General features: G+C 38.2%; 1 protein-coding gene across 1 annotated transcript; it reads right to left on the bottom strand.

Moving 5' to 3' along the window:
* Positions 1–765: 765 nt before the first annotated feature.
* On the bottom strand, positions 766–21,369 carry LOC131538066 (macrophage mannose receptor 1-like). Its single transcript, XM_058771876.1, has 5 exons — positions 21,307–21,369; positions 21,092–21,130; positions 20,625–20,996; positions 3,522–3,863; positions 766–3,359 (listed from the first exon to the last, which is right to left on the bottom strand). The coding sequence occupies exons 2-5, from the start codon at positions 21,126–21,128 to the stop codon at positions 2,998–3,000; spliced, it is 1,113 nt and encodes a 370-aa protein (XP_058627859.1). The 5' UTR covers positions 21,129–21,130; positions 21,307–21,369; the 3' UTR covers positions 766–2,997.
* Between the last annotated feature and the right edge of the window lie 863 nt (positions 21,370–22,232).

Genomic DNA, 22,232 nt, shown 5'->3' with positions numbered 1-22,232 from the left:
TAGTACAATGTTGACATTTCAATGCTTTTAAAGTGATTAACAATATATTAACTAGTAACTATTAACCATTTACTAAGGATCTGTTTGATTATTTCATGATGCTACTTTAAGATAACTTTAAAAAATTATTTTACTCAATTTGTGAACGTATAGTCGTGTTTTGTAAATTGGTTAATCCTCATCTAATCACTTGTAAATGATTTATAATTTAATCTACAAAACAAATAAAAATATTAACATATCACTTATGTTCACATTTATGAACGCATAGTCATGTTTTGTAAATTATTAGTTTATCATTAAATGGTAAATGACTTGTAAATGAATTAACAAAACATACACAAGTTGTTAGCATATCACTTATTAATCACTTATGAATGTTTTGTAAATTATTAGTTCATCATTAACTAATCACTTATAAATGACTTACAACTGAACGTTATTATAAAGTGTTACCTGAAATTATGATGCAAAATTATTACTTTACAAAGTGATTAATGAAAATGAAGTTAAAGGAAGTGAACACACAAGCATTTGTTTTCTTACATGAAAGGTCTGTGTATCCTTTTGTAACCCGCGTGTTGGATTTATATAAATGAAAGTAGGAAAAATATCTACTGGGTCTGAGCTCACCAAATAAGTAAAAATTTCTATTACAGTATTTGGAGTCTCGGGTTCGGGGTCTCACACTGAACACAGAATTTCAAATGAATTGTGTTAATGAAAAGTGTCTGCACTTGTATGCAATTCAGATCTCCATTTAGTCACTAACTGCTTGAATAAGACAAACACAGAAATCAGTTTTAGAGTATACTTTTTGTATTCAGTATATCTTCTTTTCTTCTCTTTTTACTGCTTTGCAGTGTGCTTGAAAACCTTTTCACATATTCAAACAATAAATCAGCTAATGAATTTAGTTGATTAAATTCAGCCCTTGAACAGCAAAGCTGTCAATCAACAATTACAACTGAAGAGAAAAAAAAATAGGAAGGAAATAGTCCAAAACAGTCCAAAAAAAGAATGTACATGAATACGGAATTCTGGAATGAAGTAGGAATGTGTTTGGCTCAGTTCAGTCAATATGAGTGTATAGGTGCCTACAGAGTCCTCGCCGAAACGAACGATGAAGAAACTGTTCCGTCTTTACGAACGAGCCCTCTGATTGCGCAATCCGTCCGTAGTGAAATCCAACTCGTTTTCCCCCTCCTGGCGTGAATCCAAAACGACCAGGATGCGATGAAACAGTCAGATCTCTTCGAGCGCAAACGGCATCCTCCGATCACTAATGCAATGAAACAGTTCAGGCATATATTTAAAGAAGAATTGGTGAGGATGGTTAAGATTAAGCGGCAGCCGAAATGCGGCTCGCATCTCTCTCACCACGAGCACAGTTGCCAACTCTCGCGAGACAAATAAGCAACCGCAGCTTCAAAAACAAGCCCAAAACAAGCCCAATATTTTTTTTGATGATTTATTATCATCAGTATTACTTATTATCAATTATTTATTACCAATATATGAGCCTGCAACATATTAAACTGAAACCACTCTTTTATCTGAAAAGCAAAAACAGAAGCTATTTTACAAAAATTAGCAAACTGCAACAAAAGTGGGAACAAAACTTGTCTCCAATCACCTGTGAGCAGAATAGGATTGGAGAGATGGAAAAGGAGAAAAACACAAGAGCTTCAAAGGGGAGCTGTATATAAAATATATATAGGGGTCATTCTATGGAAATGTCAATTTTTCTGTCCCTAGCCTTTACAGAAATATTACACTTGAAAAACACTTGGTTAATTTTTTTTAAAAATATATTTTAAAATGAAACAATGTGTTATTTGAACAATTACACCTTCTTGAGGCATCAATGTGGCAATATTTGTTTTAAATTAATTATAAAGAATTCCAAGCACCACAAAACTGCTCGTCCCCACAGCCATGTACAGCGGCAAAGTGCTTTATTCTGAGGTCAAAAACAGGTTTTTCTTCCATTTAAAATAAAATAATGTATACATAACTATCAAATAAATGACATAAAAAACAAAATGCCACATAAATATTATAGAAAAATATAAAATATTATATTAAATTATATATTCAATTATAATATATATTATATTAAAAATATATAATAATATTAAAAAATATTATAAAAAAGATAAAAAATCATTCAGCTGTCATTTATGTGTATTCATGAAGTCAAAAGGTAATCTAATAATGTGGTTTAAATGTTAAAAAAAAAGAAATACATTTTAAGACATCTTGCCATACCAGGCTATTCGAACCAAATGTATTGATCAGTATTAGGATATGACTACTTGTTTTTTTTTTTATTACAGCCCGTGATAATTAATACATTACAAAACATTGTAAAAATTAGGCTAAAAGAAAGTCATCCCACTCCTCTGCGTCTACTTCTGTCACCGCTTGGATTACAACGTCACGTGTCGTCTTTTTTTAATGTGATTTTTCTCCAATGAGGGGGAGGAACATATGGCAAATTAAGCTACAGCACTTATATTATTGCACTAGTTGGCTATTGCAAGCAGACAGAGTGTCAATCAATGCATTGGAGAATACAGGCGAACATAAATAAAAAAAACGAAGTTGCTTGTCAGATTTCCATAACAAGCGACCATATTTTTTAAAATAAGCCCAAAAAACCGCAACCCGCGACCAGGGATTTTTTCCCGCAACTTTACAAAAAAAGAAGCCCAAAGTCGCGTATAATACGCGGACTTGGCAACTGTGACCACGAGCTGGCGCGCAAGTGACGTCAGCAACCATCGACGCACTTGTTTAATAGTCAATTCTATTTTGCAACAAAATTAAACACATAAATACATTTATACATGTATAATTTACAAGCCTGAACATAATATGCATTAAGCAAGAAAAAAAAAATAATAATACATTGTGAATAAAAAAAAAAAAACATTCTCAATCATCACAAATAATCCATCAACTCAATTATTTGAGTGGGTTACACTTTCACTCTTAATATCTGCTGCAGATGAAGTTGAGTTTGTGGTGTTCAGGACGGCTGATCCAGCGCTGATCTCCTCCAGACTGAACTGCTCCAGATCTCACTGCGTGTTCACAGTCCTCCTCTGATGAGCCGTTCCCTGGAGCCCAGTTCTGATAGCACACAGTCTCTCCACTCACCCAGAACCAGATGCCCAAAATACGAGAGTAACGTAAACCCATCCACACCTCCGCAGTAGACGCCCGTTTAACCACGTTCATCACACGACGCTGAATCTCTTCTGAATGAACCGAGACCAGATCCACATGATTCTGTCTGCAGTATCTCAGAGCTTCAGACCACGTCAGACTCTCTCTGATCACAATCAGTTTATCTGGAAACCAAACAAACCACAAGCAGAAACTAGAGAGAGACTGATCAGAAACAACACGCTGAACAATCACTGTGGATGAATTTGTCATGTCAGACATGTAGCATGAACTTTAAGAGATCTGCAGGTGATGATTGATTGTGTGTTTTGTGAGGATCTACTCACCTTCATGACACACAAAAGGAAACTGGTTGTCACAAGAGATGTCATTCCATCTTCCCTGAGCATTCAGTTTGACAGCTGCACATTTTTCATTACCTCCACTATTATTAGGTTCACCAGTGTCCCAGTATCTGAATGAGGAGTCACTCAGATCTGACCACTGCCATGAGCCTCTGAACAGACCAATCCAAGCTTCAGAAATGTGACTATCATTCATGATCTTTTCAACCTGTTGATTCTCATTCTGGTTTCTCACCCTGACCAGATCAATGTGATTCTGTCTGCAGTAACTCTGAGCGTTTCTCCAATTCTTCAGCTTACTGACGAAGACGAGTCCTGTGTTCACTTTAAGAAAAACAAACGAGAAAAAGATTCATGAGCCATTTTTTTCATTATTCTTACACTGCTTTATGGTTTGGATGTGAACAGAAGCATCAGTGGAAACATCAGAAACACGTCATTCAAAGTGTAAGAAAGGCCATGCATATAACTGAACGATCACATATGCACAACTCCAGTGCAGACTGACGAGCTTCAACGCAACCTGAGCGCACGCAATGAGCAGCGCTCTGTTATGTGCAGAGTCGCACAAAAAAAGAGAAGCGAGTGCACGTGGAACATCCTGTATGTAATATAAGCAGGGCTCTCAAGTTATAGCAAAAGTTTGGAGTGAGATTGGGGGAGGGGCCACACAAAGGGGAGGAGCAACTCAAATATTTGCAGCACCCAAGTTTTTGCTAACAGTTCAATTTTACCTATTGTTCATAGAAATGTATCAAAAATAAAAAGAAATTTTGCCCCAAATGAGCCAACTGAACAGCAGTACTCAATGTACATACTGCACACATACAGTAGGATTACAGTACTAATATTTAGCATGTACTGTATGTCAAGCTGTGTGTGTGTGTGCGTTTTCACGCAGGGCGTGTGATACGTCAGTGTAGCAGTGTTAGAGTAGTAGTGCTTGTAGTTAGCAGCATGCATGATGCATGCTGCTCCTGCTTGTCACTTTCTGCTTTCAGCTGCTGCCACCGGATAGCCCTTTGTTCTTCAGGGGCGAAAACAGGAGCCGAGTGTGTAAGCCTCCTCAGCTGGTACATAGCCTCTCCACTGCCAAGATCTCGTACACGCCTAAATAAGGTCTGTGGTTCACACAGGCTCAAGATACTTTCACGTTTTATTGTACGACATAAAACACACCAGTTACACCACACTCCTGATTTTTTTAAACTCTTTCTTAAAAAAGACGGTTGCTAATATGTTGCTAAATGGGACTACAGGCACTGTCGGAGACATTCAGCATCATCACGCCGAACAGTTTATCAATTTACAGTATTTTCCAATTGTATAATTTGTAATACAATTAATTGTAGAAGAACCAATGAATAGTTTCCCGCATTTTGTATTGTTGTTCGACAATGTTTTTTTTTGCTTTGTCCCGAAATGTAACACAAGTCTTCAGATGGAAGAAGCTTGTTTTATCGCTTTCCTACCGATACGGAGACTCTGGGTTCGTACCATAAGGTAAACTCATATGATTACTCCATGTAAACACCACATTTACCGGCTTTACGTGATTAAAGTGAAACTTTAATGATGCATAGTGCTTAAAGCCACTTTCAAATTAAATGCTTACGGCCACATGAAGCTGTTAGAAAGCATATAGATTGAGGATTTTCTAGAAGCAAGGATAAAATAACATTTTGGGTATCAATTCTAACAAAACGATAGCTGAAATGTGGTACTTTATTCACTAAAATAAGTTTAATCTTACCATATCCAAAAACTCGCTCACTCTGCTGTTATTTAATAGAATAAATGCACTAGACTTTTATTGAATAGTGCGTGGAGACATGTTTTTAATTAAAATATTCATATTAATCAAAGATTTATTGGCTTTTAATGCACCTTATTTCGAAATGTACAGAAATGCGTGCTTTCAAATGTCCTTTAGTTATGATTATTTCATTAATTCACTATTATTTATTAGTTTGGCTCTAGTTTTGTATTTATTCCAGTTTACTGTATATGAAAAGCTTCATGTAGCGTGGATTAAAATAAATCCTAAATCCTTTTCACTGAACGTGTTAAAAATAAGTTTGAGAAAGTTGTCCGGAGCGTGGTGGTGGTGACGTTGAAGGCGAGCAACCGTGGTGCTGTAGTTCGCTTATAGCCTAAGTTTAGCTTTTAAGTTCTGGCCAGTGGCGTAACTACAGACAGTGCATATCAATATTAGACACGATCATAATGTAATTTATCATTCGTATGTCAATTAATAACACATTTAGAGATTACTATATGAACCTATACAATACTGAAGTGTCTAGTAGCAATAGTATCCTATTAGAAGCTTTTTTTTCCAAAATTAGTTTACCAACTATCTCAGTAGAGTAGAAAGCAAAGTTAAACGCTCCTATCTCTAAAGAAGAGTTAATGGAGGCAATTTCACACATGCAGAATGGAAAAGTGCCAGATGGCACCTGTTGTGAATTCTATAAGGAATGGCACACTTTGTTACTTGAACCTATGCTTAATATGTGTAACCGTTCATTTATCATTGGGCAGCTCCCTGAATCTCTGAGAGAAGCTAATATTTCCCTTATACTGAAAAAAGGTAAGCCTCCCGAAGCCTGCTCTTCATATAGACCCATATCTCTATTAAATACGGATAGTAAGTTGTTAGCTAAAATCCTGGCTTCTCGTTTGGAGAATGTAATAACAGATGTTATCAAAGATGATCAAGTAGGTTTTATAAAAGGCCGCTCATCTTGCAATATGTGACGCAGTGGTGGGCCGTCAGGGGCAGCAGGGCCTTCTCTGCTGGCCCTATAAAAAAATAAAATTGTGTGAAAAATGTTTTTATTGATTATTTAGGTATCATTTTCATTTGTGTAATGTCCACAAAATTGCCTATGATCAGTTTAGTTGAGGTTGAACTGGAATATCCTACATAAAAAAAAGTCTGAGGCCAGCACTACAGATAGTGTTTACTTTTTAATACGAGTAAAGGGACGGAATGACAGACCCATGGACTTTATTTACAAGTGACAGGTGAGTGCTTTATTATTTGACGAGTATTGTATCATGCACATTGTTATGGAGGTGTATGTGGTGCGTTGATAATACTGTGGTGTGGTGTGTGGATGTCCAGCGTTTGTACAGTTTTGCTGCTTTGGGCGCGTCGTCATTTTAGAGTGACGTGAATGTGCATAGTGACCCCTACTGTTGAAATTGTTGATCAGCCGTTATAGGCCTTTTTCACGGACGTTCGAACGCACATCCGGTACAGAGTGAAAAAGGCCTATTGTTGTTGAGAGCCTGTGTGCGGCATAATATGTGTATTATATGCATATGGCTGCATTAGCTGTAACAGAGATGTGTAAGATGTGTGCATGTAGTTCACAGTTGCTTTCTGAAGGCCCTGACTAAAACCCCACGGTACGCCACTGATGAGACGTCTTCTTAATGTTATACAAGTCTTTAAACGGCATGAGACTGATGGGTTAGTGCTTTCTCTTGACACAGAGGAAGCATTTGACTGCATTGAGAGGTCATATTTATTTTTTCTTTTGGAAAAATTTAATTTTGGTGATACTTTCATCAGATGGGTTAGAGTGTTATATGAAGAACCTAAAGCTTCTGTTCTTACAAACGGTTCCAGGTCAGCAAGCTTTTCATTACATAGAGGTACTAGGCAGGGGTGCCCATTGTCACCCTTGCTTTTTGCGCTTGCTATTGAACCCCTAGCTGAAGCGCTCAGAACAGAGCCTTCGATTGAAGGTTTACAGACTGAGAAAAGCATCATAAATTAGCCCTTTACTTTCTCAGGATGCAAAATCAATTTCAGCAAGTCAGAGGCTATGCCTGTTGGTTCCATGAAAACAATGCCAAATATTAGCCCCTCGTTTCCATTTAAGTGGTCCCCTGGAGGATTTATGTACTTGGGTATTTTTGTGAGACCTGTATTGAAAAATGTATTCAAAGACAATTTTACCCCGTTGCTTAGTAAAATTAGAGATGATTTCAACTGATGGCACACTCTACCTATTTCGTGGTTGGGTGGAGTGGCCCCTATAAAAATGACTGTCCTTCCCAAGCTTTTGTACCCAATTCAAATGATCCCTATTCTGTTCTCTAAAAAGGTTTTAAAAGATGTGAATGGCTGGCTTTCCTCCTTTATTTGGAGCAAGCGCAAACCAAGGTTAAAGTTTTCTGCACTGCAACTACCAGGCTCAATTGGAGGTTTGGATTTACCTAATATTAACCTATATCAATGGTCTGCACATTTAAGATATATTTCTGATTGGGTCGTTCTCGATAATTCTTCTACTTGGTTAGACCTTGAGCAGTCATTGTCAAAAATTCCCCTTATGGATCTGTTGTTTCTCCAAAAAATGAAATTCTTATTGGAGAACTGTGATAACCCTGTAACTGTAAATACACTTAAGGCATGGAGGGCTGTTTGTCGTTATGAGGGAAGAACTAAAGTAAACTCTGCTCTTACACCAATTGTGAATAACCCGGACTTCCCTCCAGGCAGATTTGATGGGAGGTTTAAATTTTGGGAGAATCAGGGTATTAATCGGCTTGAGGATGTGTTTGATGAAGAAGGCCTTAGAGGTGCATCTCAATAAATTAGAATGTCATGAAAAAGTTCATTTTTTCTTGTAAGTTATTTCAAAAAATGAAATTTTCATTTATTTTAGATTCATTGCATGTAAAGTAAAACATTTCAAATGTTTTTTTGTTTAAATTTTGATGATTAGAGCTTACAGCTCATGAAAGTCAAAAATCAATATCTCAAAATATTAGAATATTTACATTTGAGTTTGAATAAATGACCATCCCTGCAGTATAAATTCCGGGTATCTCTTGTCCTTTGAAACCACAATAATGGAGAAGACTGATGACTTGGCAATGATCCAGAAGACGAACATTGACACCCTCCACAGAAGGCCATTACTGAAAGCTGTGGCTGTTTACAGAGTGCTGTATCAAAGCATATTAAATGCAAAGTTGACTGGAAGGAAGAATTTGGGTAGGAAAAGGTGCACAAGCAACAGGGATGACTGCAAGCTTGAGAATACTGTCAAGCAAAGCTGATTCAAACACTTATGAAAGCTTCACAAGGAGTGAACTGAAGCTGGAGTCAGTGCGTCAAGAGTCACCACGCTCAGACGTCTTCAGGAAAAGGGCTACCAAGCCACTTCTGAACCAGAGACAACGTCAGAAGTGTCTTACCTGGGCTGTGGAGAAAAAGAACTGGACTGTTGCTCAGTGGTCCAAAGTCCTCTTTTCAGATGAAAGTAAATTTTGTATTTCATTTGGAAATCAAGGTCCCTGATTCTGGAGGAGTGGAGAGGCACAGAATCCATGTTGCTTGAAGTCCAGTGTGAAGTTTCCACAGTCGGTGATGATTTGGGCTGCCATGTCATCTGCTGGTGTTGGTCCACTGTGTTTTCTGAAGTCCACAGTCAACACAGCCATCTACCAGGAAATTTTAGAGCACTTCATGCTTCCTTCTGCTGACAAGCTTTATGGAGATGCTGATTTCATTTTCCAGCAGAACTTGGCACCTGCCCACACTGCCAAAGGTACCAAAAGCTGGTTCAATGACCATGGTGTTGGTGTGCTTGACTGGCCAGCAAACTCACCAGACCTGAACAAGAGGAAGATGAGAGACACCAGACCCAACAATGCAGATGACCTGAAGGCTGCTATCAAAGAAACCTGGGCTTCCATACCACCTCAGCAGTGCCACAAACTGATCACCTCCATGCAACTGAGGCAGCAATTAAAGCAAAAGGAGCCCCTACCCAGTATTGAGTACATATACAGTAAATGAACATACTTTCCAGAAGGCCAACAATTTACTAAAAATGTTTTTTTATTGGTCTATGAAGTATTCTAATTTGTTGAGATGGTGAATTGGTGGGTTTTTGTTAAATGTGAGCCTAAATCATCACAATTAAAAGAACCAAAGACTTAAACTACTTCAGTCTGTGTGCATTGAATTTATTTAATACACGAGTTTCACAATTTGAGTTGAATTCCTGAAATAAATGAACTTTTCCACGACATTCTAATTTATTGAGATGCACTTGTAAAGTCTCTTTTCATTTGATAAATTCAAAGCTTTATCCGGCAGACCAAGGATCAAAAATAAAGGATCCACAACCAACTCCTTATCAAAGAGATTACTCTTTTCAGATACAATCTTTGTTGGCTTTTTCCTGTCTTTGCTTCTGTGTGTCTCCGTCGGTTGCTTCAGTGGTGGATTTGATGACTGCCCTCCTTTCAGTATAGCAGTGGATTATATGAAAGCCATGTATCCTGGCCTGTGAATGGATTACAGAGCACATTATTCTCGTTTGGATTCTCCCTTTCGTTCGGGGCGATTATTGTTGCAGATTTGTCACTTTTCTGCTACCGCGCGGCAAGAATGTTATTTTCTCGCAACTAATAAAGAGAATTGCTGCTGCTGTCTGATTTATAGCGTATCATCTTCGGGGTGGAGGACTGTTTACTAGATGATCGGAGCTAGTGTACAGACTACGTGATTGCTCCGTGCAAGTTTTGTCTTGCTCGTAGTTTGAACTGAATTTATTTTGTTTGTGTTTTTTGTTCTTTTCATTTGAATATTTGTGTATTGTTGATTTGTGATGCAGATGTGTTTACCATCTAGTGCCCGATGCAGTTGGGAAACTGCCACCGATTTTCAAAGGACAGTGCTATGTCCTTCCACATTCCCTCTGTGGGCTTTGGGAGATATACTGGCAACATTCGCTTTCAATGGCCCTACATGTCTCTTTGATACAGTCGGACACTGTCTGGACTCCAAGACGGTAGCAGTACGCCAGACTGTGCATCGAGTCTCCTGTTGCCAAATACCTGTAAATAAAAAACACATTGTTAAAGTTGATGAATAATGCATTTCTGTTTGTTTCACAGATTATGAAAACCTAAAGTCAAAATGGAAAAATCTAAGACACTTTTGTGAGAATCTCAAGCAGACCACGTCTACCCAGTGGTTCAGGAGCAACTGTACAAAAGGAATGGAAATTCTATCCATATATGACATTCCTTTTGCCATATATTCAGCCAAGAATGTAAGTTTCTTTGTTCTTAAACTACAGTGTTCTGTTATATGTTGGTGCAAATATTGCTTGTATAATTTAGGTTATTTTTCTATTTGCTTTCCTTAGGTCAAGGAGCAACTTGGATGACTACACACACACACACACACACACACACACACACACACACACACACACACACACACACACACACACACACACACACACACACACACACACACACACACACACACACACACACACACACACACACACACACACACACACACACACACACACACACACACACACACACACACACACACACACACACACACACACACACACACACACACACACACACACACACACACACACACACACACACACACACACACACACACACACACACACACACACACACACACACACACACACACACACACACACACACACACACACACACACACACACACACACACACACACACACACACACACACACACACACACACACACACACACACACACACACACACACACACACACACACACACACACACACACACACACACACACACACACACACACACACACACACACACACACACACACACACACACACACACACACACACACACACACACACACACACACACACACACACACACACACACACACACACACACACACACACACACACACACACACACACACACACACACACACACACACACACACACACACACACACACACACACACACACACACACACACACACACACACACACACACACACACACACACACACACACACACACACACACACACACACACACACACACACACACACACACACACACACACACACACACACACACACACACACACACACACACACACACACACACACACACACACACACACACACACACACACACACACACACACACACACACACACACACACACACACACACACACACACACACACACACACACACACACACACACACACACACACACACACACACACACACACACACACACACACACACACACACACACACACACACACACACACACACACACACACACACACACACACACACACACACACACACACACACACACACACACACACACACACACACACACACACACACACACACACACACACACACACACACACACACACACACACACACACACACACACACACACACACACACACACACACACACACACACACACACACACACACACACACACACACACACACACACACACACACACACACACACACACACACACACACACACACACACACACACACACACACACACACACACACACACACACACACACACACACACACACACACACACACACACACACACACACACACACACACACACACACACACACACACACACACACACACACACACACACACACACACACACACACACACACACACACACACACACACACACACACACACACACACACACACACACACACACACACACACACACACACACACACACACACACACACACACACACACACACACACACACACACACACACACACACACACACACACACACACACACACACACACACACACACACACACACACACACACACACACACACACACACACACACACACACACACACACACACACACACACACACACACACACACACACACACACACACACACACACACACACACACACACACACACACACACACACACACACACACACACACACACACACACATCTTCTGCAAGTATGGTCCTATCTTATTTCAGTATTTCATTGATGTTCAAAATGTGTTGAGGGTTTACACCCAGTTTCTCTTGTATCCACTAACATATACTGTTTAGAGAGTCATATTTAAACAAAACAAATTTTTCAGAAAACTGTTTCATATAGTTTTCCAAGTTTTGCCACAAACCATTAATTCTTTTCTACTACTGTTGTTTGGATTTGTTTTTTGTTTTTTTTTAGTGTAAAGACTTTTGCAGAATATTTGTGTGATCTTTTATGAGGTTGATGTACAAATGTTGTGTTGAGCAATTTTAAACTCGTTACTGTGAAATAAACTACTTTGCAGATTATTTTTTCTGTATAGTTGTTTCTTCTATGCACAGTCATCTATTGACTTGTCTTGTATAATGTCATAAATTGCACCCCAAATGGAATTACAAAATAATTACATCAGTAATGTCAATTTCATATATTTATAATTGTGTTTGAGGCATTAATCTAATAACTTTAAAAATAATAAAACATTTAATGATTTAACTGAAGAAGAATAAAAAATGTGAATTCACGATTGCTTGGTATTTATACCACTTAAGACACATCATCTTTGACAATTTTGTAAAATATTTTTTTTACAGTGCATTTACTTACCTTAGTGTTACAGCAAGACGTTGTTGGGGCTCAACTGGAACACGGAATGATATGGTCTGCTTCCTCAGGTCTTCACCAATATAAGACAGCACATTCTCCATATCAGTGGACGACATATGGAAATAATTTAAAAAACGTGCGTTGTCCAGGTAAAGTTCCTGCACTAGGTTGTGGAAGGCCCCTTGCTCTGCTCTTCTTTTATTTATTGGATGCACCCACATCCTTGTTTTTCTCCCCTGTAATAAAAGAAAGGCCGCTACTTTCTTCCTCCTCCAGAGCTCCTGTCTGACTCTCGGACCTTAATGAGAAAATAAATGCAATATTTCATATCTACATGTAATATAAGTAGTATTATTTTGGTCATTAAAAATCTCAGATGCTAAGTAGTTTTTTTCTTCTGTATTAAAACAGTTTGAGTTTGATAATTTTCTTTCCATAATAAAAGTGATGAGTTGTGTTTGAATTTCCTATGAACAACAACAAATAAACTGGTTGTCATATGAGAAAAATTGGCACTGATTGTGTACAAATTATTTATTTTTAGTTAAACTATCATTGTGCGTTACTTCAATAGCCACAATGAATGCGAGAATGGATAATTTACCTCAGATTTTGAAAACAAATTATTTATAGTTAAAACTGTGAATTCTGTGCAAATAAACAACAACTGTATTTCATAACAAAGTTTCTCTAACAGTCACCAGTATGTATTTCTTAATAATGGGAATTATTTATTTATTTGATTATTTACTCACCCATTTTCAATGCGAGTGCGGTACTGCAGTGCGCTTCAAAGAGAGCCCGCCCACCCGCTCTTCTGATTGGCTGTGATATTTGATTGATTCTGTCGCATCGCGCTGTCGCGTGTAGTGTGGACAGCCAAACTGCATTTCGCTGGAATCCTGTCGCGTCGCGTGTAGTTAGGACACGGTGTTAGAGGTGCATCTCAATAAATTAGAATGTCATGAAAAAGTTCATTTTTTCTTGTAAGTTATTTCAAAAAATGAAATTTTCATATATTTTAGATTCATTGCATGTAAAGTAAAACATTTCAAATGTTTTTTTGTTTAAATTTTGATGATTAGAGCTTACAGCTCATGAAAGTCAAAAATCAATATCTCAAAATATTAGAATATTTACATTTGAGTTTGAATAAATGACCATCCCTACAGTATAAATTCCGGGTATCTCTTGTTCTTTGAAACCACAATAATGGAGAAGACTGATGACTTGGCAATGATCCAGAAGACGAACATTGACACCCTCCACAGAAGGCCATTACTGAAAGGTGTGGCTGTTTACAGAATGCTGTATCAAAGCATATTAAATGCAGAGTTGACTGGAAGGAAGAATTTGGGTAGGAAAAGGTGCACAAGCAACAGGGATGACCACAAGCTTGAGAATACAGTCAAGCAAAGCTGATTCAAACACTTGTGAGAGCTTCACAAGGAGAGAACTGAAGCTGGAGTCAGTGCGTCAAGAGTCACCACGCTCAGACATCTTCAGGAAAAGGGCTACCAAGCCACTTCTGAACCAGAGACAACGTCAGAAGCATCTTAACTGGGCTGTGGAGAAAAATAACTGGACTGTTGCTCAGTGGTCCAAAGTCCTCTTTTCAGATGAAAGTAAATTTTGTATTTCATTTGGAAATCAAGGTCCCAGAGTCTGGAGGAAGAGTGGAGAGGCACAGGATCCATGTTGCTTGAAGTCCAATGTGAAGTTTCCACAGTCAGTGATGATTTGGGCTGCCATGTCATCTGCTGGTGTTGGTCCACTGTGTTTTCTGAAGTCCACAGTCAACACAGCCATCTACCAGGAAATTTTAGAGCACTTCATGCTTCCTTCTGCTGACAAGCTTTATGGAGATGCTGATTTCATTTTCCAGCAGAACTTGGCACCTGCCCACACTGCCAAAGGTACCAAAAGCTGGTTCAATGACCATGGTGTTACTGTGCTTGACTGGCCAGCAAACTCACCAGACCTGAACAAGAGGAAGATGAGAGACACCAGACCCAACAATGCAGATGACCTGAAGGCTGCTATCAAAGAAACCTGGGCTTCCATACCACCTCAGCAGTGCCACAAACTGATCACCTCCATGCAACTGAGGCAGCAATTAAAGCAAAAGGAGCCCCTACCCAGTATTGAGTACATATACAGTAAATGAACATACTTTCCAGAAGGCCAACAATTTACTAAAAATGTTTTTTTATTGGTCTATGAAGTATTCTAATTTGTTGAGATCGTGAATTGGTGGGTTTTTGTTAAATGTGAGCCAAAATCATCACAATTAAAAGAACCAAAGACTTAAACTACTTCAGTCTGTGTGCATTGAATTTATTTAATACACGAGTTTCACAATTTGAGTTGAATTCCTGAAATAAATGAACTTTTCCACGACATTCTAATTTATTGAGATGCACTTGTAAAGTCTCTTTTCATTTGATAAATTCAAAGCTTTATCCGGCAGACCAAGGATCAAAAATAAAGGATCCACAACCAACTCCTTATCAAAGAGATTACTCTTTTCAGATACAATCTTTGTTGGCTTTTTCCTGTCTTTGCTTCTGTGTGTCTCCGTCGGTTGCTTCAGTGGTGGATTTGATGACTGCCCTCCTTTCAGTATAGCAGTGGATTATATGAAAGCCATGTATCCTGGCCTGTGAATGGATTACAGAGCACATTATTCTCGTTTGGATTCTCCCTTTCGTTCAGATTTGTCACTTTTCTGCTACCGCGCGGCAAGAATGTTATTTTCTCGCAACTAATAAAGAGAATTGCTGCTGCTGTCTGATTTATAGCGTATCATCTTCGGGGTGGAGGACTGTTTACTAGATGATCGGAGCTAGTGTACAGACTACGTGATTGCTCCGTGCAAGTTTTGTCTTGCTCGTAGTTTGAACTGAATTCATTTTGTTTGTGTTTTTTTGTTCTTTTCATTTGAATATTTGTGTATTGTTGATTTGTGATGTCTACTGGTGATTTTTACCCAGTATTGTTTGTTTTATGAAGGAACTGCGCCTTCATGTGATTTGTGAATTGATTTATTTTCGTTTAAGATTTATTTATTTGTTTTTGATTTCTTTCAGGAGCTGGGGTCCCACGGGTGAAGGATCTTTTGTGGAGGTGGTGCTGCTTCAACATTTGCCGTGGGACACTTTTGATGTGTTTGGGTGTGTGATCTGAGTGTGCAGTGATGTGTGCTTTTGGATAACTAGCACTGGTGATCACTCCTGTGGGTAACCTCAGCAGGGGCGCGGGAAGTGGGGGTGCTGAGGGTGCTGCAGCACCCCCTGTTTTTTTCTGTGGGCAACTGTTTAACTGTTGGGAATATTAAAAAAAAATCGGAGTGTCTATTTAAGTGCAAATAGCCCGGTTGTTGGCAGAGGCTATTTACACTAACTCCACCCACAAACGTATGTTTGGGATAGTCAAATTTGCAAAAGACAATCATCAGTCGTCAGATTCAGTGGTGCAGATGGTTAAGCGTGTGTCATACTCCTTTTGACACGATCAACCCGGGTTCAAATCTGCCTTTTGGCAAACTTTTTTTCTCCCTTTTCAAATTTCAAATCACATCAGAAAAGCATTTATTTTTTATAAAAATGAAGGAAATAATCAAAAAGTTGAAAATAAAGTATTGGGTAGGGGAGGGCTTGTCCCAATAAGGTGGCATCCATTTAATAATTTGAAATAAAATTAAAAAATTACACTCAACAAGTTATTGCATACTGTTTTATAATGTATTACAATGCTGAGGTGCAGATAATTGGCACTATTTGCAATAAGTAATTAGCAGAATATCCTGCTATTTTAACATAGAATAAATAGAATCTAAAGCTATTTGCACTGTGTAAATAGCATATCACTAAAACATACTGCTATTTTCACTTAGTGTAAATAGCCTTTATTGTACAACCCAAGCCGCCCCCCCCACCCCCCTGCGTACAGCACCCCCAACCTAAAACATCTTCCCGCGCCCCTGAACCTCAGCCCTGTATGTTAATTAAATTGTTTTTGGTTGTTTTTGTTTGTTTTTGAGTTGTGTAAATTTAGACTTTGTAACGCTTATTCTTGAATCCGTTGCCTGTCACTACCTCTTTAAACGTGTCGTTGGAACGAGTTGCCAGGGGTGGCATACTGTTATTGAGGCTATTTTTAGGGCTCTTTTTATATTTATGAACTTATCCTGTTAATACATTATTTTTTTATACGGTACCTACGTCTCTTGTCTACTCTTTTAGGAGAAACAAACCTGTGTGACCTAATAACAAACTTTGGGGTTTATTTCTATTTCCTGGGCGAAACTCCCCCAAGTGGCGTAGTCGAATTTTCTACAAGTAGATGAACTTGGGCTTGCAGGGCTCTCAAGTCTCACGCATTCAGCGTGAGACTCACGCATTTTAACCAGTTCACACGCTCTCACGCCACACCTTGTATTTCTCACGCTGAGAAGGGATAACCTGTCCCGCTACAATTACTATACAATTAATAGATGAGGGAATACGGAGGTAAGTTTTCTTCCGAGTTCATAGCTCTCTCGACTCTCGAGTTATACAGAGTTAAATGCCACCTACCAGCCAATCAGAAATTAGGATGTTGATTCAGTTTAAATTATGCGATTCTGCCACAAGCGCGTTCGTTACTACGCAACATGGATGCGCGCGCACATGGAGTGTAAATTGGAAGAGAAAGATCCGATGAATGCTGTAGGTAACCCCTTCATTTATTTATTTTTTTCGATTTTAAGATCCCTCTACAAAATCACTTGCCTGTGAAAAGACAGTGAGAGCTGATGTTGGGGAATATAGCCAAATTCGTGCTAAAGTATTATTCATGCAGTACAAAAAATAAAAAATAAAAATAAAAAACTCTCCAACTGCTTTGCAACCAGAAGCTTTAACTCAGCTTTGGTTTCCTGAAAGGAAAGTACTAGAGATGTTATAACAGTTGGTGAATCTGATAAAAGACAGACAAATTCATCCAAATAAAATAAATTGTTTTACATATTTAAAAAAGGATCAAAAATACAAAGAAATTTGGCCCCAAACATGCCAACTGAACAGCAGTGCTCAATGTATATACTGTACACACACATTAGGATTACAGAACTTGTCCTGAACATGTATGTCAAGCTCTCTCTGTCTGTGTGTGTGTGTGTGTGTGTGTGTGTGTGTGTTAGAGAGAGAACACATTTCAGCTTATGAATTTTTTTTTCTGTTGTGTTTGTTGCACATCTTGATGACAGGGGTAGGGGGCTCCCATATAAAGCACTGAGGCTTCCCCAAATTCAAATTCAGATGCAGTGTTTTCCACGGTGGGTTTGAACAAAACCAGAACTAGAAACAGTTTGGCTCTGGATGGAACGCTATTATCATGACGATGCTTTATGTGGGAGTCCTCTACCTGTCATCAGGCATCAAAATGTGCAACAAACATTTACAACAGAAAAAAAGAAACATAAGCTGAAATGTGTACTCTCTCTGTCTCACTCACACACACACACACACACACACACACACAGTTTGACATACATGCTCAGGGTAAGTACTGTAATGTATGTGTGTACAATATGTACATTGAGTACTGCTGTTCAGTTGGCTTGTTTGGGGCAAAATTTATTTTTATTTTTGATACATTTGTATTTTTAAATACAATTTCATCAGATTTACCAAATGTTATAACTTCTATTTGTGCTGGTCAATTATGAACAATAGGTAAAATTGAACTGCTAGCAAAAACTTGGGTGCTGCAAATATTTGAGTTGCTCCTCCCCTTTGATTTGCCCCTCCCCTTTGAGTGACTCCTCCCCTTTGTGTGGCCCCTCCCCTAATCTCACTCCAAACTTTCACTATAACTTGAGAGCCCTGGGCTTGTGTGTTAAAACCTGTAACGACCCTCGCCACACATAGCTGGATACTTTGAGTAGTTTAATCAGTAATATTCATTATAATCTGTGACGCGCTTTATAGTTAGTCACGTTTCCGTACATGTGACAGTGCTTAGCAGCAGTTATTATTGCTTTGACCATGCTAGTAGTAATTAATTGCACATGTTACTGTTTAGTTACTATTTAGTTATTGGATGAATGTATATGGATACTAATTTCATAATGTTGTTACTTATATTTGTTATTTGTTTAATTAACCCTCGATTTGGTTCCTGTGTCCTGACCAACACCCGGGAGTGATTACCACACAAAATAAGACCCGGCAACAGAACCTATATACATTCCTTCTAAGTCTCCCTAACACAAAGACTTGAGCGGCTAAAGATATAACACCAAGTAACATTAGTGAAATTGTGATGAGTCTAAAGCTTTTTTTTATTTGTCCATTGTGTTTCGTTGCATGTCTCTATGGAATACTTGATTCAGTCACAAAGAGCAGCATGAGAGAAACGTCAAACAGAGAAAGATGTTACACTGCAGTTAAATGCATTAACTCATGGTGGCAGAGAGCTCAACGCGCTGCAACTTCAGAAAACACATGCAAATAGAAAAAGCACCAGCAAATTAAGAAAACATCTTCATCAGTTTGACAGCACATGTGCTGCAAATCCTCACAACACAACCAAATAAAGAAACGCACTGCAAATACTCACAGACCACAACTAAATTACCTGAACAGAATTAAAACCATGGTTTTTTTACCATTTGTATAACCACAGTTGTACAAATACCATGGTTAAACTATGGTTAGTGTAGTAAATCCATGGTTAATTTGTGCATGGTTACCATTAACTAGGCTATAGTAACCATTTTTTGCTTTTATAATTTTTTTATATAATAAATGTATTTATCAATTAATCAATTTTAATACATTTAGGTTATGGTTAATTTTTGTAAGGGAAGTTGTAAAAGTAAGTTAGCCAGCTTACATAACCTTTCACAGTTAAAGTGATTGTGCATTTCGTCAGCTTATATTAGGCTAATAATATTAGTCAAAAAAAAAAGGAATGGTATGATCAGGTTGTTAAAATAAACAAAAATCTCACCTTTCAGAGCAAACATTGATAAATATGTCTCCACCATGTTCATCACTTTGCTGTTCTCTTAAACATTTCCAGTGTGGTTTGTGGTTATTTGCAGTGCGTTTCTGTTGTTGCAGCGTGTTTTTTTTTTTATTTGTTTGTGTTGTGAGCATTTGCCGCATGTGTATTGTCAAATTGATGATGTTTTCTTAATTTGCAGGTGTTTTGTCTATTTGCATGTGTTTTTTTTTCATTTGCAATGCATTGAGCTTTCTCATCCACCGTATTAACTAGTTCGTAAGACCATTAATTTATGAATTAGTATAGTTCCAGTGTTGATGCTCTTGATCTTGATGCTCGATTGTTTTGTGATTTAATGTACTAGACTAAGTTAGTCTACAAGTAAAAATTCACCCATTACAGGTTTGTGTTGAGATACTGAAAGCTGAAAATATCAAGCTATTTCACCTCTAATCACTTCTGTATGTTTATTATGAATATTATCAGATTTTTAACAACTGAATGCACATCATTCTATCTTTAGGTTATTTAATTGTAGGTTCCCATTGTGACAAATTACCCCATAGTGTAACAACAAAAGGAACTGTTGTTGTAATTTGAAATATCTACCCTCACTATTGTTGCAGATGAAACGTCGGGTAGCACTACATGCCATATCATGCCATTGTCCAGTTTTCATCATAGCACAATAATCTCTTCCTTCTGGTTGTCCAGTAGCCCAGTTCTGATAGAGCACAGGTTCACCTGAAGACCAATGCCATTCATCACAACCCGTCTTCTGTAGACCAATCCAGACATACTGAACACTTCTGTCATTCACTCTCTTCTTCAGCTCGTTCATGTTGTTCATTTCGTTCATGCTGTCAACGGTGGCCAGATCTGTGTAATTCTCTCTGCAGTATCTCTGAGCTTCAGTCCAGGTCTTCCTCTCATTTATAAAGTGATACTGACGCTGAACACATTCAGATACAGAGCAGAGAGCTGTGAAAGAGAGGGTTTGATTTAATGCTTTTCATAACAGGATCAAACCTAATGAAACCTAAAGAAACCAGAAATAAAACCAAAAACACACTCACCAATGAGAAGAAGAATGAAATATAGAGTTTGGTCCATTTCTGAGAAAGAAAAATAATGAAAAACTCAAATATGCTTTGAATATTGAAATATGTTCATTGTTCTCACATTTTCATATTGGAATAAAACATGATTGTGTAATTTAAAAAGCAGCATTTACTATTATTAAAATAACAAGTCTAATTCTAGTTAAAAAATGAACTTGAGTTGTTCTTACTTTAGAGGTCGTGTGTTTCTGTCCTGAGTCTGATTCAAACTGTCTGCAGCTTCAAACTGTGTGATTATTATATCTGCTCTCATCTGTCATTCAACACATCATTTGTTTATTACTCTAAAAACCCCTATTTTACATTTACTTTTATGTGTATTTGCCCACTTATTTCCCCTAATTTACATATTGACACCTGTGTCAGTCGGTACATATTTTAACTAAACAGCTGCTTTAATGTTGTTGGTGGGCTGCATACTTGTTTTACATCCCTGTTGAATTTGACATGCATGTTTGTATTTCTCTGAGCCACGTTAAGTTGGTTCTGAAACAAACAACCCACTAATGAGCTGGGGTGTGTTTCCCAAAACCTTCTTAATGATACATCTTTCTTAAGTCATACCTTAAGCTGTACCTTATCGTTAACGTGTTTGTCAAAAAGTTCTTAGTTAGGTTTACCTTCTGTAAGTCATACTTTCGTAAGGTTGGTCTGGACCACTCTTATCTATACATCATCACTGTTGACAGTTTAGAGTTCTTTACATCTCATTCTGTACGAATATAATTCTGAAGTTGTAATACACACAGTGTTCATTTAGGCTAACTGAAGTGTTTTCATGCAATTAATAAAATTGTCATTAGACTGATGGTTGTTAGCTTTTTAATTAAATTATCCAAAGGTACATCAGCTGGCAAACCATTAGTCAGTAAAGGCTTAGGAATCTATTTTTTAGTTTCTATTTTTTATGGATTATATCCGTATACCTTCCACCAGGCACAAAGTGATGGAGGAGCATCAAGGCTTCCATGTCTTTGCTGGAATCCCACGAGTAATAGGGTTAATAAAAAGGTTAGTAATAGGGTTAGTAATAGTTGATGGGACACTAATCTGCATTGCCAACCCATCAGCACTCGACCAGGCCTTCATTTGGATT

This window comes from Onychostoma macrolepis, chromosome 03, assembly GCF_012432095.1.
Source record: "Onychostoma macrolepis isolate SWU-2019 chromosome 03, ASM1243209v1, whole genome shotgun sequence".
Classification (NCBI taxonomy): Eukaryota; Metazoa; Chordata; class Actinopteri; order Cypriniformes; family Cyprinidae; genus Onychostoma; species Onychostoma macrolepis.
Note: the sequence above shows the minus strand (reverse complement) of the source record. Positions and strands in the feature narration are given on the sequence as shown.